This window comes from Phoenix dactylifera, chromosome 5 (genome assembly GCF_009389715.1).
Source record: "Phoenix dactylifera cultivar Barhee BC4 chromosome 5, palm_55x_up_171113_PBpolish2nd_filt_p, whole genome shotgun sequence".
Classification (NCBI taxonomy): Eukaryota; Viridiplantae; Streptophyta; class Magnoliopsida; order Arecales; family Arecaceae; genus Phoenix; species Phoenix dactylifera.
The window spans coordinates 2,627,008-2,650,693 of NC_052396.1; the positions used below are offsets into that span (position 1 = coordinate 2,627,008).

The 23,686-nt window shown below is 38.6% G+C and overlaps 3 protein-coding genes across 8 annotated transcripts; 2 read left to right on the forward strand and 1 right to left on the reverse strand.

Moving 5' to 3' along the window:
* The first annotated feature begins 4,623 nt into the window (after positions 1-4,623).
* Positions 4,624-6,279, forward strand: LOC103704663 (ethylene-responsive transcription factor 2-like). Its single transcript, XM_008788049.4, has one exon. It carries the CDS (start codon positions 4,730-4,732, stop codon positions 5,699-5,701), a length of 972 nt encoding a protein of 323 aa, XP_008786271.2. The 5' UTR covers positions 4,624-4,729; the 3' UTR covers positions 5,702-6,279.
* Positions 6,280-8,858: 2,579 nt separating this feature from the next.
* On the reverse strand, positions 8,859-20,951 carry LOC103704665 (COP9 signalosome complex subunit 7-like). 6 transcript variants are annotated; one of them, XM_008788051.3, is made up of 10 exons: positions 20,823-20,951; positions 20,544-20,731; positions 20,296-20,371; positions 18,155-18,243; positions 15,709-15,798; positions 14,650-14,694; positions 14,474-14,544; positions 10,280-10,412; positions 9,937-10,025; positions 8,859-9,181 (listed from the first exon to the last, which is right to left on the reverse strand). In XM_008788051.3, exons 2-10 carry the CDS (start codon positions 20,700-20,702, stop codon positions 9,160-9,162), a joined length of 774 nt encoding a protein of 257 aa, XP_008786273.1. In that variant the 5' UTR covers positions 20,703-20,731; positions 20,823-20,951; the 3' UTR covers positions 8,859-9,159. The 6 variants fall into 6 exon arrangements, with proteins under 6 accessions (XP_008786273.1, XP_008786274.1, XP_038982424.1 ...); XM_008788052.3 differs by having other exon boundaries at positions 9,937-10,045; XM_039126496.1 differs by having other exon boundaries at positions 20,544-20,727; positions 20,823-20,946.
* A 1,422-nt stretch (positions 20,952-22,373) lies between these two features.
* LOC103704664 (oleosin 16 kDa-like) lies at positions 22,374-23,147 on the forward strand. The gene has a single exon (XM_017842166.2). The coding sequence runs from the start codon at positions 22,490-22,492 to the stop codon at positions 22,886-22,888; it is 399 nt and encodes a 132-aa protein (XP_017697655.2). The 5' UTR covers positions 22,374-22,489; the 3' UTR covers positions 22,889-23,147.
* The last annotated feature ends 539 nt before the right edge of the window (positions 23,148-23,686 follow it).

Below are 23,686 nucleotides of genomic sequence, written 5' to 3' on the forward strand. Positions count from 1 at the left end.
GGGAGAAGGGCCAATAAATGGCATGCTTTCATCTTTTTTTTTTTTTTTTCCTTTAAGTTTATGCTCTCTCTCTCTCTCTCATATAAGAAAGTAACCATGTCTAAGTTTTGTTTAATTTATTTTTTAAGAAAAATATACTCATCAACTCACTGTTAACAAAATTTGCTATTCTCACTAAGTACTGCTTGATAACATAGTCTAAAATTATTTCTATTTTTTTCTTATGACATTTTTATGCATGCGATAAAAGGTATTGAGATGTTTTTCATAAATTTAGTTTAAATCTATTTAGAAAGATAAATTTATTTTAAACAAGAAAGAAGTAATTATGTTTGACCGGTTGTTCTATCTCTGCTATCATGAAGTGAACTTTGCTATATAGATTCATCCAAAAGAGTGCTATCACCAACCGTTGCACCGGATATCCATTTCAACTTTAACAAATGAGAGTGATGGTATTGATTTTTTTATTCGCGGATCTAATTCTCAAATTTTGTAGTGATGATAGTTAAAAACCATAGAAATCATATTACTGTCATTGCTATATCTCTTAAGATATAAGATCTTGTCCCTTCTTTCACTTGTCAGAGGAGATAGTAATGCTATTTCATATGTGCCATTAAGAATAATTTTTGATTCCATAGCGAGAGAGCAACAAATGAGGATGCAAAGCAGTACATAGTTAGGTAAGCATGACCAAGAGAAAACCATATAATAAAAACTACAGAACTATTTATTGAGAGCTTGCCAAAAGTATTAGTTGCCAATAGTAAATATTGAAAATCAGCATAAAATCCTCATCGTCAAAAGTCCACATAAAAATATTCATAACAATCAATAAAAGTCAAATCATGATTTTTTTCATCAATCTATCTCTCTAATATAACTCATCGCCTATGTCACGACACTCATTCACCTTTTCTAATTCTAAGCTTGAAACCGACACTACCACCATCGAGAAGTTAGACTAAATGTAATCCAACAAAACATTAAAAACTCCTGAAAATCTTTATCAATTTTTTTTCAAACACCGATAAGTCTAAAAATTTCCAAACATTCAAGCCCCAGCGAACTTTTACTTCCTAAGTTAACATTTTAGATAGATCAATTACAAACAATTTTATAAATCATGACTTACAAACCATGGAGGATCATCGCTACAATTTTCATGTTAGATGAGTTGAACGGTCAAAACTCGAAAGCTCCTTTACCTCGTCATAACCTAATTCCACCAGCAGTAGACTTTCTAGACACCTCGATGTTCGTGAACCGCCTTCCAAACATCAATCTGCCAATCCCCTAAATGACCACGTGCAAATATTATTACTATTGGTATTCAATGTGCATTATTTCAAGGATGTTCATAGGATGTTGTAGCTTTCTTCAACCCCACAATTTTATAATTATTGTGTAAGAACTAAGTAATAGGATATGGAAGTAGAATGTTAGACGCATGTAAAACTTTAGAGTGGGGTGATGGGGACTCAAAGAGAGAGATTAGAAAGGCTGGGTTGGAGCATTAGGTGGCAGCAGAAACGGAGAGAGAGAGGAGATAGTGGTGTATGGGACGAACAGCATACACTGTACTGATCCAATTGTTGTTGGACAAATGATGACATGGCCTATGCGGCAATTGGGTCGATAGGACGTGGATGCGGGGCTGGAGAGTGGAGATAATGTCTTCCGAAGAAGCGAAACCACTATCTGGCCAGCTGGTATCCTGTGAGCTGGAGATAGAAAGTTGTACGTGGATGATACTCCGTGAGCTAGAGATAGAAAGTTGCTTCGAATATTTTGAGATATTTAATTTTTTAATTTTATTAAATATATTCGTATTTGTTGGATATGAGTTATCCATTCTATAATAAAAAATAAATAAAAAAGAAAGAAAGAAGAAAAAAAAAAAAGAGAGAAGGAAAGAAAAGGCAAAGCAACCACTAAAAAGGCATGGCGGGGCCGTGCGAGGGACGGGCGGGTAGCGGCGGCGGCCCCCACCAACGAGACCTTATCCTCCCAAGCGGTCCAGAAACGTTGCATCCTTCTTTGGCCGCTTTGTCATCGTCGCCGATTCCTCGCCTGCTTTCTTTTTGACCCCAAGTCTCTTGGTCCCACTAGGAATGCCCCCACCTTTAGTTGTGGTATGGGTAATTTGATGATTGATATTTATTGCATAAAAAATTATGTAAAGAAAAAATAATAATTATTTTAATCTTGCTTTTCCTAAGGAAAAAAAAAACTAAGCATTTTTTTATAAATATTTAATATATATTGTGTAGTTTTTCGACTCTATGCCAAGAGAGGCCAAAAGAATATTTTTTTATTATACAAAAGAGTATATATTTCTATAAAACAAAGAAATCAAAATTGCAAATAGTTAGCCTTTTCTAATTTTGCTTTGCAAAATCTTTATTAGACAATTTCTAGACTATATATATATATTTAAAAAAAATTGAATTTATTTTACTAATTCAGTAAAAATACGTCCGTATGAATCAAAAAATAAAATATGCAGGAAATAAAAAAATACATAAATTTTTCATCCTCCTCACACATGCCATAAACACTTTTTTTATGGACTAAATGCACCATTATTGGAACTTTCACAGTCGGAAAGTGCCTTGCTATCTGCTTTTATCTACAATCCTAAGTTGATTCTAATCTTTACTTCGTTCTGCCATGTGTTGGTGCCGTGTTTACTATTTATGATAGTGATGAAGGCAACAAAAGACGGGAAGGAGAGGAGAAATATTTTACCTAAATTCTGTTGAGTTCGGATCCTTTATGATTATTTTATATTGTAGAGAGAATTGTATATTGTCGAGAGAGCTGTACATCCTTGACTATGTATTGATACCATACTAGTGGAGATTATTCGCTAGTATATCGACACTCTACCAGTGAGGATTATTCATTGTTATATCAATACCTTATCAGTGGAGGTTATACATTGACATCCTGCCAGTGAGGGTTATACGTTGGCGTATTGATTTTTTGCTAGTGGGAATTATACATTGGTACTTTGATGAACTTGTATTCTAGCCTAGCCACAGGGTATAAATATAGTCATAGTTCATGACTATCGAGATGAACTTAATAATTTAAAAGATAATTGATTTATGAAACGAGATTTGAAATTTAAATGACTAGACATCATATCGATTTGGTTTTAAATTAACATATTTTGCATACTTAATTTTAGTATATTATTATTATTATTATTATATTGTTTGATTTATCTAGCTAAAGTATTCATTACTTATTGGGCTGTTTGGCTCATTATATAATATCTTACTATTTTTATAGATTCGAAAAATTAGCTCGACTCAGAAATTTATCATAGGAGCTCAATTAGAGACAAGATTTTGACATCTTTATCTAGACTAGATTTTGTTTTAGAGTTGATGCAAGATTTTGAAATATTATTGATTTTGTAAAACTTATAATTTTGTCATTTAATTAAAATTTAAATATTATTATTTAAATTATTTATGTTGTGAGTTCGTATAAGTATGCGGCGGTTGCAAGAGTCGGGAGCGTGACAGTATCACCTACTAAAAGGTAAGACTTGATAGCTACTAAAGGATAAAAATAACTATGACCCATTAAAAATTAAGACATTATTAGGATAAAGGTAGCACTTACTAAAAAAAATAAGATTTGATCACTATATAAATAAAAAAAAGAAGAAAGTATCACTCATCAAAAATAAAACTTGATTCCTACTAAAGAATAAAGATGACCATCACCCAATAATAGATAAAAATAAAACTTAATTACTTATAAAGAATAAGCAATGATTCTCAACCGTATTACCATATCCAAAATCTAGAACCCTTGGTCATCTCGTTTGTCAAGTTGTCGGTCACTTGAACCACAGCTATCATAACCGCCCACAGGAACTCTCATGGAAAATGCCTAAGGCAAGTGAAAAATAAAAATAAAAAATATACATCAACAGAGGAAGTTAGAACAACCTTGGTAGGTAGCTACCTAATACCATCCCTCAATTTCTTTATGAGTTTGAGATGCAACCATGATATCTTTCTCACTCTTCACATCGAGAGAAAACGCCCTGGGTCTTACCCTGGCTTCTAAAAATTTAGAAGTCCAGCATATGGCGTTACATTTGATCAACAACATTTAACTAAACACATAATTAAAACATCTAATTGCTGTAGATGATGCAACTAAACAGCCCTATGATGTCTGTAATTGTCAGTAAAAAAAAAAAAGAAAAAGAAAGAAGCAAAGCTACGGAAGGATTTATGATGTTACAGTCGCCTTCTCCCAGCATTATCCTCTCAGCTTCCGCTGACGATGAAATCGGCGAGTAAATAAATCAACGGCCAATCTTTGCCCGGCGAAGTAAATACCGACAACGACGAGGCTGACATGGCGCGCCGCTGACGACCACACTTGTGACGTCACCCTTCCGCGAGCTCCCATCTCCACCACACCCCTCCTTAGTAACAAATTAATGATAACAATAAGAAAAATAAAAAAATCCACACGTGCTTAGGCTGAGGAAATTTCGAGGAAACACGAGCGGCGCTTACCTCACGCCGTGCCCCCGGATTTCACTTAAAACTTTAGCCTTCTCCGGTTGTCCCCGCCTATATATAATCCCGCCACTCCCCTCCCTCTCCTCCCAGGATTCTACCGGCCATCCAAGATCCGGCCCGCTAAAAACCTCACATTCGTTTCTTATCCTCACCGGCGGTGACCAGAAATGTTCTGCCCGGAGCCGAGTCCCGGGGCTGAGCTTGCCCTGCTCGAGTCCATCCGCCACCACCTCCTCGACGAGCCGGCGCCCCCGGCCGGGGTCCCGTCCACAGCGGTGGCCGCACCCCCTGTCTACTGCCGGAGCTCCAGCTTCGGCAGCCTCGTCGCCGACCAGTGGGGTGACCTCCCCTTCCGCCTCGACGACCCCGACGACATGGTCGTCTACGGCGCCCTCCGCGACGCCTACTCCCACGGTTGGAATCCCTCCGCCGGAGCCGGTAACGTCATCGCCCCCCCCGCCGAAGCCGGTAACGTCATCGCCGCCCCCACCGTCGTCGTCAAATCGGAGCCCGTGACCGAGCTGCCGCCGGCGACGCCTGCGATCCAGGCGCATCCGGCGGCGCCGGCGCAGGCGAAGGGGAAGCACTACAGAGGGGTGAGGCAGCGGCCTTGGGGGAAATTCGCGGCGGAGATCAGGGATCCGGCGAAGAACGGGGCGAGGGTATGGCTGGGAACGTTCGAGACGGCGGAGGAGGCCGCCATCGCCTATGACAAGGCGGCCTACCGGATGCGCGGCTCCCGCGCGCTGCTCAACTTCCCGCTCCGGATCGGGTCATCGGAGGCCGCAGCGGCGCCGGCGCCGGCGGTGGCGTCACCCTCGAAGAAGCGGGCCTCGCCGGAGCCCTCTTTCAGCTCTTCCGCCTCTTTCTCTCCCCGCTCCCCCTCGTCGTCGTCGTCGTCGTCGGAGAAGGCGTCGCCAAAGAGGAGGAAGAGAGGGGAGCCCGCGGCGTCGGTGATGGCGATGGCGATGCCTCCGGTGGCGGCGGCGGCCTCCATGCCTCCTCCTTCCTCTTCTCCGGTTCTGGTTTCGGTTCCGGTCCAGGCGCAGACCGGGCTGGGTTTCGGGAGCCGGCAGGAGGGTTTCGCGGCTGGGCCGGTCGTGCAACTGGCACGTGTAGGTCAGCTCTTGGTTAGTTAATCAGTGGCAGCGTTAAAAATCCGGAGTACGGTTGAAGCAGCGAAGAAGGGCCGGGTAATTAGCGGCCAGAACAAGAGCTTTTCGAGTAAATCGTGGAAAGTTGAGGGGGCAAAAAGGATAAGATGGAAAGGAGGTGGAAAGGATGAAAGAAAGAGACCACTGGAAGGACTGTTCTGCTTCTACTTTGGAGGGGCAAAACAGAAGATATCTGTTTCTACGATTTGGTGTAGTGGATTTGGGGTTCTTGTGTGATTTTTTTAAATTAAACCTTCCAACTCTATTGCATAAACTATGAAGAGTTCTAGATGATCTTCTTTATTCTTTAGAGAAGGTTCCATTTCTACAAGGGATTTTTAAAGAAAGGTTTCTTGAATGATCCAGGTCTAAATGGATTTGGGCTACAAGCATAGACCTAATGAGATCAGTATTTAAAACTCTGAGGATTCTATCTATTTAATTTGCAAAGTCAATATGGTGACAGCCATGTGAATTGCCATCAAAACATGGGCAACGTAATCTGAGAGCATACAACTGGATTGGAATGGAATTATCAAGTATCTAGAAGTTGGACTTCAAAATGTGTGTAAAACAAGAGTGTAGACAAATAAATAAATCGATAGCCCATCTATGTGGGGTTGGCTTCATGGACCTTCATGAATGTTGATCCTAAAAACTCCGTGTCGGTGATAAATATAGGTAAATGTTCATACTGGCCAAACTGTAAATATCTAGAATCAGGGGAACGATGAAAGCAGATGCAGACTTTGGATTTCAGGGGAAAGCAACAGCATTAAGAAAACATTGGCATAAAGTAATGCTGACCTTCCTTTTTCTATCCGGTAGTGCTAACTCTTAAATTGCTGACTCATCAAACATATAGACAGCTGGTAGCCATGTTCTTTTTTTATTTTTGCTCGCAGGGAATGCTAAGCAGCTCATCATTGAGCGCGGTTTTACAATAGGCTGTTCATGGGTATGATTTACGTTGTCTATACGTGAACTAGAAGCGATGATGACTAGTAAGAAAATTTGACTTGGATTTTTTTTTCTTAAAAAAAAAAAAAAACTAATGTAATAATGAATCTGAGAGATACTCTGAGTTTTTCTGACCGCCAACTTACAATTTCCAATAAATTATATGGATAATATTTTTATTTCTCTTAAACCACGAGCTAACTAGTTGATGTTGATATCTAATTATTCAAGAATTAAGCGAACCTCGTGTACAATCGTCACACCTCTTGCTAGCAACTAGAAATTTTGGGTTTGAATTAGAGATGATGGATCCCTGAAAATCTGGACTTGAATAATTATACTGCAGGTGGCTTTCGTTCTCTCTGAAAACAAAGAAAAAACGAGGGGGCACGAAGACAACAAAACGAAAAGAAAGTTTTGCAGCTAGCATTTCTGAGCCATTTTCCTCACTTGAGGGTGCGCGGGGATGAAGACAACAAAACGAAAAGAAAGTTTTGTAGCTAGCATTTCTGAGCCATATTCCCCACTTGATGTTCATTGCCCTCCTATGAAGGGCAGTGTATGCTACCACATCTTTCATAGTTGCTTGATGATATATTTGAAGAAAACAAGTATTCGTAGTTCCACTCCTTTCACGTAGCAGGTTGTGGGACAACATCGAATGCTAGAAAACAAACCTATTATGGCTAGAATTTTTTTTTTTTTTTGTAAAATTGGTCCCAGGTCAAGAAGCTAGTAGAGAGACTTGACATCGATGGAAGCTAGAGGATTCCAGCAATGGGACACACGAAATTTGTTTTTTTTTAAATCTTTTTTCTTACTTAAAAAAAAAAAAATCAAGCATCAACATTCTGCCCATTGATTTGTTTCACCCCGACGAAAATTCTTTATTCACACTGAATTGGAGAAACGCTGTATCTCTACCTTTTGTGGTCGACTAAGCCAGCTCACTGGCTTCAAGGGACCAGTATGTGGTTCCCACGTCCGGTCGAATTCTCTGATCAAAACAGCTAAAGGAGGCATTTAGCATGAGTTTATCTTGGACCATATCAAGACCCAAGTGGAAACCAACAGCGGGATTAATCCGCTGCTGCCTCACCATCTGAATAACTTTTCTCAATTAATAACTCTAAGAGGATGACATGTGGCCCCTTCACTGCGCAGCAAATGCAAATTAAATATCCTTGAAGCACATGATCTTATTCATGGTTAGCTACTTCATCACATCGTCACCCTCACCAAATAAAATATCACGGAGCACCTTTCATTTGCAGATCTCATGGCTGGTTCTGTCAATATAGAATGAAATATTATTACGTCGGTCACACTCCAATAGCTAATCCATCCAACCACAGAAGATATGCTTTCCAAGCCACACCATTAGTTTAGCAACAAACACCCATCCGCATGTCCATAAATCTAAATCAGGCTCGGGACCGACCTACCAATCTACCCAATCCCTCAAGACCAAAGATCCATGGGAATGCAATTCATTCATCAAGATCTCCCAAGCAGCTGCCACAGGCCACACAAATAACATAATTATGATAAGTCGCCCATGAACGGATAGTGATGTCACAACCCCAGCAGGCAGTACTGAAGAAGATGGCTTCAGGAAAACGAGCGAGGCAGAGGATCGGTAGGCAGAAATCAACGTGAGGGTTGGATTGGAATCTGACTCTAGATTTATCATCAGATCTTTAGATCTCCTTTTTGACTTTCCGAACTAGCATTCAAAATCCAAGACGTCAAATATATTGATTGGCTTTGGTCAAATATAAGTCCAAGACGTCAAAGTCTTTCTCATCTCATTCGTGTGGGTGGGTGCATCAGATTCCTAAGCCCTACCACTTTCCAACACCACGAGACACTTGGGAAGCTGATCCAACACCGCCCCCTGCGTGGAAGCTTCAGTCTGCCATGAAGACGAGGCGCTGCTTCTAAACACGATAGGAGGCCCCATGCAGTATAATATTCTATTCAGCATTCTCCGGCAGGGGCCCCTGGTCAAAGTCCCAGGTTCAAAATCGGATGGTTGCCAGGGCCAGGTGGGGCCAATACAGACAGACTGCATATGGTCATTGGCACAAGCCCCTAGCAAAGACCCCGCAGTCAAAAACAGACGAGCTCGATACCCTTCCCTTGTTGACGGTTGACTGGAGAAGTGCTCGGACAAACTTTGTATACCTCTCTAATATGATTCCCAATAAGATGCATGAGTGAGATGTCCCCCGATAGAGAAATAATCAAATATCTATTTTGTATCTATTGTACAAACAATCTCCTCCTTTAAATAATGCACGAAAGGAATGCAAATGGTTGAAAACCAATATTCGAGAGAGAGAGAGAGAGATAGAGAGAGAGCAGGCTGCTGATTGATTGTAGAACATCTTTGAACCCGAAAAAGACTGTTCGCGGGAAAAAAGTTAATCCTGGGACCCACTTGAAACAGGCCAACCGCAAATTTCTCCCTCCCTCTATGCCTATGGCATTGGCGCCCGCCTCCTGCAATGGAAATAAGGGGGGTGGGGGGAATCAATGCAATAAGACGCCACTAGATGCTAGATGGCAGAATAATGTTTAGCAGGTTAACAAGCACATATGATGGTGGTGATATAAAATTCTGGATGGCTAAGATATGTTGAGCAGAAAGAAGAAATATCAGACCCCATATTCTTCCTAACTTAGGTGAGCGCAGGTGCTTGCTGATTTGATCGAGAGGAGCAAAAAAATACCAGCATGTGTAAATATATGAAAAAATCATGAACAATTAAAACAAAGTAAAACATTGACAGTGGGAAGGAATATACTCATGTTCCACATGTAAGCATGTGGGACTGATTTCTGATCCAATGCCCGGACAGCGAGATAGAACAGATAATGAATAAAGAAGGTTCACTGATTATGGGCTGAGATCATGCATACAGAGATGCAGCCGCACCAGTAATGCAACTGATGGTGCATGGAAAGCAAACTCAAATTGAAAGAGGGAGTTCAATCGTCTCATGTTCAAAGGATGCTAGTGTCCTATCAGACTTTGTTGCTAGCATTCATGTGATATGACAAGATACAACAATTCTGGAGTAGAGATCAGTATTGATGATCACAGATGCACGAATGGTCCAGCCATAGATTGGAATAATTACAGGTGGCTGAGTTTGCTGATGTACATGTTGCTTATGAACACAGGCATTTGCATAAAACATGTCAGAAGTCAAAATGATGCACAGGCTGCAATACATTTATTAGATTCACATTACCTTTTGGGGCGGACACGATCCTCTTCATAGTCCATCATTCCTCCATGTTCAAAGAACATCTCCTCGTTGCTTCGTAAGTCCATGTCTGCCTGCTTAAAGTGTTTAGCTTCTGCCACCAAGTAAGACACATCGACCAATATTGCCCATCTTTGATAAGCAGTTTAGTTACTACATGCTTTTATGTGCAGTCATATGATTTTATAGATGACATAAAAAAAAGTGAAATAATGATAGAAGAGCATACACAGTTCTATGTGGAGTCGGACTTTATACACTTGGGTAAGCAGTATGTATTATATCTGTTAACAGCTTAATATACTTGTATTCAAATCATCAAACTCACCTTCAGTGATTTTTTCACTTCTTCCACCCTGTCTTCAATTTCCTTGCGGTGTTTCTTGGTTGCCTCACTCATTGTGTCAGCCCACTTGATTTTATCTTGAATCAAATGAAGTAAACTATCTGAAGTGTCCAACCTGAAGGGTATGCATCCACAGACGGAAGCAAAAAATCATAATAAATACCAGATCATGAAATAGCAACAAAAAAAATGCAAGGCAAGTTCTGCTTCTGTACAGAAATGAAACCAAGAGAAATACTGATTTACAAAATGTGCACGCGTGCGTGCGTCCATGTGTGCGTGTGTGTGTGTGTGTGAGAGAGAGAGAGAGAGAGAGGTGGGGGAGGGGGGGGGGTGCGGAGGTGACCTGCATTTGTTCTTTCCTGTGGAATCAGAACCACCGCATGCAAATGAGAGAAGACTATAAGGATAGAGCAGTAGCATGTTGTGAAAATACTCCACAAAATAAAATAAGATAGACATTTCATTTGCTTCTACATTGGTAGGGCTTGAAAGCAAACGCCTAGTAAGCTGATTAGCTGAATGTCATTTCGTTTGAGAAAGGAGGTGTTATAGCTGTTCAGACTGAACCAGCTGCAAGTGGATGTACCAGGTTAATTAGCTTAGTGGATAATTTTAAGTCATGCAGCATAGAATTAGAATTTCAACAGATGGAGAGTTGAACACAATAAAGGACATCTATTTTCTCTTTCTAAGAAGAAATGCTAAGGACATCAATTTTCAACAGATAGTGATTTGAAGAAGTTATACGCAAGGCCTCAATGAACACAATCAAGCTAAGGGATCCTCACCAATACCAGAACTGGGGGTTACATTAAGCACTTTCTGAGTGAGTAATCAATTTTTATATTCTGGGAAGGAAAAAAGAAAATAAATTATATAGGGTTCACAATAGCTGACCTTGATAAGAAATCATGGAACAAGTGTCTTCATCATAAATAAACCAAAAATAAAGAATGCATCCTTAACCCATGGGAGAATGCAAAAGTTTGACCGAACAAACACCTGAATTATATAAATATTTTAAAATGGACTTGGAACTCACTTGTAAGCATCAAATATCTAAATTGTAGTTATATCTGAAGATGAACTTTTGATGAAAATACCTAGCCTACTAAAGTCTCCGAAGATAAAATGACAGTCCCATCCATATTCCATAGCTAATGAAATTCTAATAACACTTGAACTGAAGTCAACCTGTCCGAAAAACATTGAGTATACTGTTAAAATAAACTCATGGACATCATGTTACAACACTCGAAAGCTAGGCTGCAATTGACTCTAATTATTTTCTGTAAAAATCTACTAAAATTCTCCATTATAAGCTTTAGAAAACCATAATAATTATCTGTTAACTATAGAATCCTAGCTCAAATTCAGCTACAGATTCAAGATAAGCCAAACTTCTAACCAACGTTTCCAGTTTCAGCACTTGATCCTGTACCTGTGGCTTATCAGTACAAGTCAGGTTGGTATGGTACACCCCATACCAACACATGGTTAATGCTCCAGCAGCAGCTGTAACATGCATCAATATAGAACCATATTGAGCCCTTGTACTGCAACCTTATCATGTCGATATGATAAGCATGGTATGAGGTGGCATGAGCCGGTATAGAAAATCTTGTTTCTAGCCCTATATCATTTTCCTCTTCTATATTTTGGATTTGTTGATGTGCCCCATTATCACTTTCAACACTGCATCAAGTGCATAATGTCATTCCATATTATGAGAGAAGAATTTTTCATCAATTAAAGAGCAGCATCCAATGGTAGGTGGCTCTGATCCTGTCATCATCTAACTTATCAATGATTCTTGCCCATACATTGAGCCAATATGTATTGGTTTAAACTGCATGAATGCAATACAGGGAGGTTTGCACATTGCATCACGCATGTCAATCTGTGCCAATCAGCATGGACCATGCATTTTGTAATGAGATATGATAAGTGATTGGGCATGTAACTGCTAAGGTACATTATGATACCATGCCATGCCAGATTGAAATCACCGTTGTTGTGGCATGTGATACTTCAAAACACTTCATTTGCCTTTAAAGAATTGAGTTGTAACGATGTCAAGATTGTTTTTTCTCTTTCCTTTAATGTGGTGTTTACATCTTCCAACCGTGCTGTATTTTCCTCGTTATGTATGTAAAACTCACGAAGGTTAACACAAGACATCGTAAACTTCGTTAATGGTTTTCTACCCACATATCTTCTTTTCCACAACCTTGAAATATTCAAAATTACTAAAGGGTTTACAAAGAATTTATGCTTGGACATCAACCCAATCTCAATTTTCTAATGAAGACTGACTAAAGCAGCTTGAAAAAGATTATGCTTAATCTCAGAGCAGCAACCAATAGCCTTTTCATTCACTAAAGGAACAAGGCAACATTAAAACACCATGACTTTGGGGAATCAACCTTGTCGACACTGCTATTTTCTCATGTAAGCATTTTTTTTCTAGACAACTTTCATTGATCCATCTTGATCCAAATCAGGCAATTGAATACTCATGATAGGACACATGGATTTGAGTGCCAACTATTCTATTATGCCAAACTGATGATGGAATCTGAGAATTTTCTTCCTATATTCAAGGTCTGAAGCCATATTAAAGGCAATGACCAATTATGAAGCTTTAGAGATCAATCCTAGGGACCATACCAAAAAAAAAAAAAAAAATCCAAGGGAAGAACAGTGCAGATGGCCTCCAATGACTATCCAATTTGAAACCCACTAGAGATGACTCGATGACTCGCAAGATCTTCACAAAAGTTTTTGTTTTAATCAAGACTGGATCCTCTGTGCCTGCATGCAGTGTGCCCTGTATGTGATTGGTGCGTGCACCTGATGCAGATGCAGCATGTGGGACCCAGAGTATGCACCAATCATTACAACATAGGAATTGTATAATTTAATTCTTCCATTAAATTTGATCCTGTTACCCTAGCTTCCTATCATCAAGTCAAACTGCCTTCATTTAATTTTACAACTTTACATTTCTGTAAAATCTAAGATGAACTTGTTCAAATATATTTCCTTCACCAGGTTCGAAATTGAATGTGGAAATATAAAACCTTTTTCTAGATTTGTGGATAAGTTTATACAAAGAAAGAAAGATGCATTAGCTGATTATATCAGAGTTTTATATCATATGAAATCTTCAAATGAGGGATACATGTTAAAAAAATAAAAAAAATAAAGTCTCGATATTACTTATCTTGAAATGAATAAATCAGGTTAAAAAATGTGGGATTTCCGGACACCTTTAATATGTATACAAGCAAGATTATGCTGTATTTCATAAAATCCAAAAAATAAAGAATATATGCTTCTCAAATAATCAATGACATGACTAAATACATTTGGTGTATAAGATTCCCAGCAAAAATAAATATTTGGTGAAAGTAATGCATGTTATTTGTTGGATGAACATGCAATATGTTCGTTATATTTGATTTCAATACATGGTCCCAACTAATTCTCCTGAGTCCCATACATTGGGATCTGATGCTATTATTTTACAATTATTCTGAATTTTTCTATTACTAAACCCTTTTGATTGAGTCACCCCTTTAGCACTTTCTTCATCATTCTGCAGGAATATCAGATCAATCATCTCTAATAATCCTACCACTGTTGCTATTTCCTTTGTAATACAAGTAGGATTTGTTGCTAACAGAATAGCGATCAATGCAAAAGTTGGAAGCAATACAATTGGCACATTATCAACAGGCAGCCAGACAGACACCCAAGTTTTCTACAATAACGTCATGCAACAAGGAATATAGAACTCTTGTAGGCAGTTTGATTTCTTGTTTACTACAAACAAATTATTGAATTCAAGTCTAATATGTGGGAATTATAGGTTAAATTCATTACTTACGAAAATATATGGTTTTCCAGTTAAGACCATTTTAAATAAAAGCACATGCAATGAATTCCCTGATTTAGTGCCACATTATAAACATTTTCTTCCATCTCGTTGCCAAACCATGTCAACAAAAGTTCCCCACTTAGCATGTAACAAAGAACTGATACTTAAAGACCCATCTTGATTAGCTGACAAGACAGCCATGGGAAAGATATTACTAACGAAACAGGATAACAAACAGAGGCCACAGGAAACATGATGTATAGTACAATGTCCAAAAACAGGAAAGTTACCAGTGTGCTAATGTTTGTATCATGCTGTTCAGTTGTTCAGGTCTAAGATCCCTCCCAGCAGCAAACTGGACCTGCACCACAAGTCAAAACAAAGGATGTATACTAACAAGAGATTTGTTCATTAAGGAAAGAAAAGAAGAGATCAATGAACAAGTCCTCAGCAAAGTCATTCATACCTCAAAGCACCTGCTCAACTGATCCAGTTTTCCTCTAACAATACCCTGCGAGAACCACAAAAACATAACCAAAAGCCACTTACTTCAGTCATGTATTTCTGCAAAATAACATGTATACAATAAGAGTGCAAAAAACAAAAAATACAAATTATTTTGTGAACCAGAAGAAAATCCATACAGGGAAATCATAATTCTGAACCATGCAATCATAACTGGTGCCCACTGAGTCAGATGCCAGCACATGACTTTACATTGAAGAGTACTATTCCACCAAGACCAAAATTTTCCCAATGATAAGGTATTTGCATATGCAATTAACATTTTCTTTTAGAAGAAAATATGAATCTCTGTTAGACTATAAAGAGGCGCAGCTCATATTTATCCATAACCATAACTATCAAGCCTAGTCCCAAAATTCACCTGGAATTCAAAACTAGAGCTACCTACAATGTTATTGCAAGCCTTTCCACATCCTACATCACAACTTCCATCCCTGTAACCTCAAGTTTTCCCCTCTTGTTCCTACATCTCCAACAGAAGATAAAGTACAACACCCCCTGCGCCCCGCAGCAAGAGCTCGTCAAATCTTTTTTGTGCATATCTACCTTCTCCATTGATTCTCCACCAATTTGTCCTTTGTTGATGCAACTCCTACAACTCCCCTAATATACTCATTTCTCATTTTAGCCTTTCTACTTTTACCAGGCATCCATCTCAGCATTTTTATTCATGCTACATTTAGCTTTCTTTCTGGGAACCTCTTTTTGTCTAATATTTTGAGCTATACAACATTGCAAGCTGTACTGTTGCTTTTATAAGGTTTTCCTTACCAAGGAATGCATCAATCTCATAATACCTCAATGTAACCTCTTCACTTCATCCAACCATTTCTAACTCTATCATATGACTTCATTTATCTCTCCATTACTTTAGATCCTATATTACAAAACCGATCACTCTGTGCCTGCTTCTTACAGGAAACATGTCTGTGGTATGGATAGGAGAAATTGAGGGCTCACAAATAGAAAAGAAGAAAAACCAACTTGACAGAACACTTACCGCATGCATGCACTCATTGATGAGAAAGTCTTCAAGTTCCCTTACATTGGAAACATCTAGTTCTTGCATAAGCTGATCATAAGGCAATACCTGACAATCACCATCGTTAACGGCTATAAGCAAAAGCAATGCAGTTCATGTTAAGAGTTCCCATAGGAATCGGTTCAGCAATTAGCCCAAAGACTAACACTGAGAAGGTGTTTGGTACATCATTTATTCAAGATGTATCGCATTTGTGGTCGCCAAATCTATGAAGTTTCAAAATTTGATATCTCAAGTAATACAATGTGGGTAGAAGTCAAACTAATAAGAAGCATGAATAATAGAAACAAATATAGCTTATATGAAATTAAAGTTTAGAACACATGCCAGCCCCAAAAACAACTCTCTTATCTTTTGTTACTAAATAATTGTCCATTACAGTGAAATTTATGCAAACCAAACTACAAAAAAACTCAAACTATTTTCTTAAGCTACAACCTTGCAATGAAATTTTAGCTCCTAGTGCTACAACCTTAACTCATGCATTGGCATGACTAGTGGAAATTGATATAAGTAATATGAAATCAAACTTTAAAAATTCACGCTAACCATAGAAAGAGCTCTTATCTTTTGTCATTAAATAACTTTTAATTACAGTGAAATTTATAAATGCATGCCAAGCTACAAATAGAGCTTAAATTGTTTATATAATGCTACAAACCTTGCAATGAAATTTTGCTCCTATTTTGCATGCTACACTTTCATACATTTTGAAATCACCATAGATCTTTTGGGTTCCATAGTTTGTCTTCATATCACTAGTAAAAATTAGAAAGACATTCACTATGTCCTTGACCACCATGCTAATTATGCAGACAAACTCAGCTGTGCTATGCAGAGGTGATTAAGGATGACATGGTAAGAGCACAAACTCTTACAGGTCTGCTATCAAGACGGGTATACATGACATCTACATTAAAAACCTAAATATAAGCTTGACTATCTGCAAGCAGCAGCATCAACTGTCTTCATAACAAGTAGTCTTTTCATAAAGCAGTCATTACTTCTCTCTTGGATCTTTTCACTTTCAGTGCTTATACTTACCTTAATGAAGATCTTACAAGATGTTAGAGAAAAGGTAGATAAGCGCTAGCATATAGAAACAACTACATGGCTGCTCTATTATCAATGCAACAAGAAAGGCACCATATATATTCTAAGGTTGCCATATGGCGCAAGTCAACAAGCCAAATCTTTTGAATTAAAAAAATGCCACTTTGTTATTTATCTCAACACATTAATCTGCATGAAAACGTTTCTATTAGACATATATTGTTCATTGTTGCTGTTACAGAATAGAACATACAAGCATGACCACATGGTGTTTCTGTTTACTTGTCAAAGAAATCCTCAGTGCTAGTTTTCAATATTTGAATTTATAGTCAGCTATCTTGCTCGAAAAATAATCTAATAAACTACTGAAATCCTTAAAAGACTTTATTTCTTTTTTTTGGAGAAATAAAATAGGACAACACCACCAAGGATCAGATCCTGGGCCTCTCCCAAGTGGAGAGGGTGCAAACCAGCTGAGCTAAGGCTGGTTGGCCCACAGAAGTTCATATTATTATCCCAGTATCGCTCTTCTTGAATTTCAAGAAGTGTATAATATGATTATCATCAAAAATTCAGATCTTGAGATACACATCAAAAACCAAGAAGAGTGACAGCGGAAAGATGTGATACTGTTTTCTCAAGTAGCAAGTTATGATTCACCACCAAGTCCCTCCTATCCACCTTAAAATCCTTTAATCTATAGGATTTATCCCTTCTAACCTAGGGTTCTGCTAAACATTTTTCTCCAAATAATCTTTCTTAAAGCAATGGAAGAAATGATCATTCTTAGAAGAGAACTAACTAAAATATTGCACTGAACATGGAAAATCTAAGTCATTTGCCTTAGATGTGATTTTAATTTCTCAGAATAGATACCAGATGTGTTTTATACTCCAATTTTCAGAGTACATACAGCAAAATAAAACCAACGTTGTTTTCAACTCCTATAAAGCTTGCATACTAATATTGAAGTACACAGACTAACATTTCGCAAATCCAAAACATAGCAATTTTATCTAATTCTGACTGACTAGCATCAACAAATTGTTATAGGCTGTTTCCAGATCTGTATGTTGCTGATAAACAGAGATGTAATTTGGAATTCTTTAAAAAATAATACTAATTGATCACGTGACAGTTAAACATAAGGGAAAAGACCCACCAACAACATAAACCTAATGAATGAGGTGCTAACAACAAATATGCCTATTACATAATTTTGCAACATTGGTGCTACATGCAGTTCCATATTTAGAGTCTGAAGGCTTCAAGGCATATAAGAATCTAAGAAGAAAGGCACTTCAAAACTGGCAAAATGCAATATACAAAATGACTAGACGGACATAAATACCTTGTTCGTCTCAGCCAGAGTCAGCACACTAAGTTGCTTCAGCTTTCGGACTTGATCAAAAGATAGTGCTGGAAGAGAGCCAGCATTACCTATAATTGGAGCAAGTTTCTAAGCAAAATTTCAAGAATATTCTACTAGATATTAGAAAGATTGGCATCCTCTTCTGCTGATAGTATTAAGTGTATGACCATCATCACTTACAACATTCATCATCACATTATCATCATCATACAATTTAACAACTTTTGTGTAGAAGAATTCTACTGCATACCATACATTAATATCAATGATCATCAACAAACAAGAGCTAGATAGCCTGTCAAAAACTTATAAACTGAAAAAAAAAAAGAGAGATATAGCTCTAAGTAAAACAGTAAAATATCCATAGGTGATATTATAAAGCTCTTAGATGGATGTTACCAAGATAGCACAACAACAAAGAAAGGACACTTCTCTTTTATTAACCAATAATGTGAAATATTAGAATGCAAAAAAAAGGAAGAAAATCTAAATCCTAACAGGGGGAACATTCCATTAAATGATTAACATGAATAAATCATCCAAACAAGGAAGCTGAAGTGGTCCAGCAAACTAGCAGATCAACTCAAGAAAGACTTGTGAACTCCTTTGAAAAGTTAACTGAAACACCTCAAGTCTGAAACTTCATAAACTTTCTACATTGAAAGCTAGGATTCTCCAATTATCATACTACCATTGCTTCTATTAAAAGATTAGCTAAACAAATTTGCTTTCTCAGAGCAGTAACTCATGGCTTTGCATCCAATAAGGAGGATGAACCATGTGCAAGGAAACAATTCTAAATCTAAGTGATTTCAGAACAAAATTCCAAGAAATAGCCCACGAGAAAACTACGTATAGGAAATAAACAAACCATTGCCTTTTTCTGATGACTTATACGATATCACCTGCTAGCTAGCATGTAAAATTTATTAAAATACATAGCTTATTGGCTTATAAATGCTATGACCCAACCAAATTTTGCACCCTTGTGGGATTTTTATGGTTTTCAATATTCATAATATTATGGCATTTATGTTTATGACCTAAAGAAAATCGATTTTAAAAGCCTAGAGAAAAGTCACTTTCATTATCTTAGCACCAAGATTAGCCATCCTATCCTTGTCTATCTTCTCCAAACAAGACACAGCTGTGTAGGTAAGCACATGCAGTCACAATAGGGGTGCAAGTGAACCGGATAATATCCATCCAGATTCATTTTTGTATCCGAATCTATCCACATATGGATGAAAATTTAACCACTGACTAATATCTATATCCGTATCCATCTAAGAAAAATGGATAGATATAGATACAGACAGACAACTACCCAATCTGTATCCAAATATTCAATTCTATTTATAATCTTATTTAATTTTATACAAAACTTATGAACTTTTAAATAAGATATATGGCCACATTAATATGTTATTAACTTAATTGACCATCTACTTAGTAATATTTTTGCTTTTGTGGTCATAAAGGTTGATTATTCGACTTATATTCGTATTTATATTCATACTTCCAATATCTAATCTGTATCCACGTCCTTTTAAAATAAATATAGATATGAATTTTTGCATCCAACTAATATCCATATCCGTGTCCGTATTTGTCAAACAAAAAAAATATTGATATGGATATACTAGTTTTCGATCCATATCCAATCGAATTTCAATCCTAAGTCACGATCTCCTAGTCTCCACCCATAACCAATGAAATCCAATAGGAAAGAGTCGACAAGAAAGTAGATGGATGAAACCATCACTAAAATATATCTCATTGCAGTTTCCGCTGGCTAGTCATTCGACCACCAGTTATCAGCTATGCATGACAAACCTTATTTTCGATAAACATGGTGAAGGAATTAATTTCTTTCAATTTTTTTTTTAAAAAAAAATTCATGAAACGCCATCAGGGTATAAATTTTCAAGAACTAGAATACAAGATATTCTGAAGCAAGCATATCCGTCTACAACAACATGGGTGTTGATAAATAACGAACAACTATTTTTTTGAAACAAATCAAACCCTAAAGAACAGTCCCGTGAACCCTAGACAAGCAATGCAACACTCACATCTGACAGATGGAAAACAAAAGAAACAAATAACTGAATTCTTACATTTGTAATCGCTCCACGTGCCGTATGCAAACAATCGAAGCACGTCCAGAGATGACGAATACAGGGTCCCCTCAAGCTGCATCCCGAACAAGATTAGCGATACAAACAAGTACCCAAACCGAGACACCCCTCTCTTCTTGAATATAAATAACCAACAGCAGAACCGCATCAAAAGAAAGCAAACGCGATCGTAAATCGGAAGAAATGAAACAAGAAACACAAACGATTAGGAGGAGAGGGTTTTGGACCTTGGCGAGGTTGGGGACGGAGAGGATCTCGGAGAAGGCGAAGAGGGAGGGATGGGAGGAGGCCTCGAGGACGAGGCCGGCGAGGGCGGGGCCGTCCAGGACGGCGGCCTGCTTCACGAAGAGATCGATGAGCTCCGCGTGCTTGCGCTCGATGTCCATCGCTCTCCCCTCGAGCGCTCTCCTCCTCCTTTTTTTTTTTCCCGTATACTAGTTTAGATGGAAGAGGAAATGGCACCCATAAACTAATAAAGGGGCGGAGAGAGGGAATTGGGATCGGACCTGGTGGGGGCGGGCTATTTCTTTGCTCCTTTCCCCCCTTCTTCTGTTTCGCCTTCGGGATGTCTTTCTTCTTGCTGATGAAAGCGGCCGAGTACGCGGGCTTTAGCGTTCCACCGGGAGAGGCTCCAGGTGGGGATACTTATTGGGGTTTTTTTTGCACGAATATCAACTTAAATATCAAATTATGCATAAATATTCTCTCCAAATTAATATTTATATTTATATCCTTATAAAATATTTATTTTACTATTTTATTTTTTTATTTTTATTTTTTATATATACCGATGTCCTTTGACATCATTTAAAAATTAACGATTTTAAATTAAAATGACTAAAATATTTTTAAGAGGTAGATGTGCAAAAAGCAACCTTTATAAGATAAACGCGATGGAGACAAAAAAAAAAGAGATAATTTCAAAATTTTGTTTTATGTTTAATTAAAATATATATGGTTTTTATGAAAGATGTTTAAAGAATTGTTATATTAGGGATATTTATTAAAAAATAATTTTTTTTAGATACAGAAATAAATATAAATTTTAAGAATGTATTTACATAAATTTAAATTTTTAAAAAATATTGATGCAAAATTTATTTACTAGCAAATAAATAGGTTGTGGTTGCAAATAATAATAATTAAACCACCGGCGTTTAAATGGAGTTGATCTTGATCATGGGCCGGATCTCAAATCTAAATTATATTCATTCTTAGTTGAACTTCTGACTAAATCTATTTAAAATTTGATATTTTTCCTCCAAAATTGGTCTATGATGAACTCTATATTTAAACAACTATTTCGATACCTGCTGCATGTGAATCATAAAAAGAAACAAATCGTACAATATTTATTGTAATTAAAAATTAACATCAAAAGAATCCATCACCACCCTCTAATTACTAAAGTTTAATATTATATAATTTTGATGCACTAAATATATTATTATAATAATGTAATATAATAATATATAGTTCTTATATCAATTAAATTTATAATAATAATATTATTATAGTCATTATATAATTATTATTTGATCATGATATACTTATTTAATTATGTTTATGCATGTAATAATATATCATCAAGGAGCCTGTTGGTTTGATCAATTGATTGCTTATAATTGTAAATATAATAGCTAAAAATTTCAACTTTTTTTTTTTGAGAAAAAGATATTTTCACATACTTTTGATTGGGAAGACCATGGCGTGCTTATCTATGACCGTACAGTTCTGCCACGTTATCCATCTCGGAGATGGACAGCTGTGGACGAGCTCAGTGAGTCGACTCTTTTCGGCATTGGACTAAACCTGAATCCATAGCCCATCGCTCAGTGAGTCGACTCGTTGGAGTTTCACCCCCGCCCCCTGAATCCAAAGGAAACCTCTCGAGTTTCTCCCCAACAACGCCGATAGCTGCCAAACGAAGCCCGCGCGTGTCACCTCCCCGCCCACTTTAGCCTCATGCAAACCGCCCGGCTTGGGACACCCCTCGGCCCGTGCCTCTCCACGCGTCCCACCCTACCCTCTCTCTTCTCTTTAAGAGCCCAACACCTCACTCCGCGTCCCCATCCTTTCCTCAGGTGATAAAGAGTGGAGAGAGAGAGAGAGAGAGAGGAGCTAGCAGCATAGCACTACTAAGGGGTAGGTCAAGAAGAAGAAGGTCGAGCAGATGGCGGAGCAACAGCAGAAGGAACACCAGCCGACGTCGCACAGGGTGGTGAAGGGGGTGACGGCGGCGACTATTGGTGGATCGCTGCTGCTGCTGTCGGGGCTGATGATGGCGGGGACGGTGATCGGGGTGACGGTGGTGACACCGCTGCTGGTCATCTTCAGCCCGGTGCTGGTGCCGGCGGTCGTCACCGTGTTCCTCCTGGTGACCGGCTTCGTCACCTCCGGCGGGTTAGGGGTGGCGGCGATCTCGGTGCTGTCCTGGTTGTACAAGTACCTCACCGGCAAGCGCCTACCGGGGTCCGAGCAGCTGGAACAAGCACGGGCGCAGCTCGCTTCCAAGGCCCGCGACATCAAGGACCACGCTCAGCGCCGCACCGAGCAGGCCCAATCCTCCTAGATAAATGGCTTCTTGGGACCGTCTGTCTTATTCTTCATCTATATTCTAGTAGTATTTCCATGTTTTATCCTGCGTCTTCTTGGTCATCTTTTATTTGCAGCTGTTTTTCCTGGTAGAGAGTGTTGTCTTAGTTGCTTTAGTTTGCTCTCCTACTGCCGAGATTGTTGAATGAATAGATTGCGGTTACTGTTTGTGCGATCTTACTGTGGGACTGTAAATGCAGTATGTTATGGGATAGAGATTTGATTTTTATGTTGCAGTCGTTGCTTACATTATTTTACTCGGAATGGGGGAAAGTAGGGCGGGGCTGGGATCCGTTTCTTGGATTATTGCACTGGAGACGGGGAAAAGGGGTTCGGCAAAAGGGTGAAGGGGAAAAAGAGAATGGGGAAAGAGCAGCTAGTTGGATTCGTGATCAGAGACTCTTCTGGTAGGCTGGTAGCAGCCGGGGGTCGGCGCACGCCGGGGATTACTGTTGTAGGAGCAGAGCTTCGGGCTGCATGGGAGGGGTTGTTATATGCGAGGAGGTCCCTCGGAGCTGAGAGGGTGTATCTCGAGGGGGATTCTGCGGTGGTGATTGACTGGATTCGAGGCGTGGACAGGTATGGTGATGGCCATCCTCTCATTAGAGACTCTCGTAGGTTGGTTCAGGAGATGGGTGGTCTGCAGGCAGCACATGTGTTTCGGGAGGCGAACAGAGCAGCAGACTGGGTTGCCTCCTTCGTCGCCCGGCATTCCGGAGATTTTCTATGGACATCTATAGGAGATATTCCTTCTTCTTTGTACTCTTTGCTTTCT

Excerpts from the sequence above, each read along its gene's own strand:
- LOC103704665 (XM_008788051.3), bottom strand. The coding sequence starts at position 20,702 with ATGGACATCGAGCGCAAGCACGCGGAGCTCATCGATCTCTTCGTGAAG. Across the intron at positions 18,244-20,295 it reads CACGTGGAGCGATTACAAAT|GTAATGCTGGCTCTCTTCCA; the intron begins GTAAGAATTCAG and ends CTCCAATTATAG. Across the intron at positions 14,695-15,708 it reads TCAATGAGTGCATGCATGCG|GGTATTGTTAGAGGAAAACT; the intron begins GTAAGTGTTCTG and ends TGGTTCTCGCAG.
- LOC103704663 (XM_008788049.4), top strand. The coding sequence starts at position 4,730 with ATGTTCTGCCCGGAGCCGAGTCCCGGGGCTGAGCTTGCCCTGCTCGAG.
- LOC103704664 (XM_017842166.2), top strand. The coding sequence starts at position 22,490 with ATGGCGGAGCAACAGCAGAAGGAACACCAGCCGACGTCGCACAGGGTG.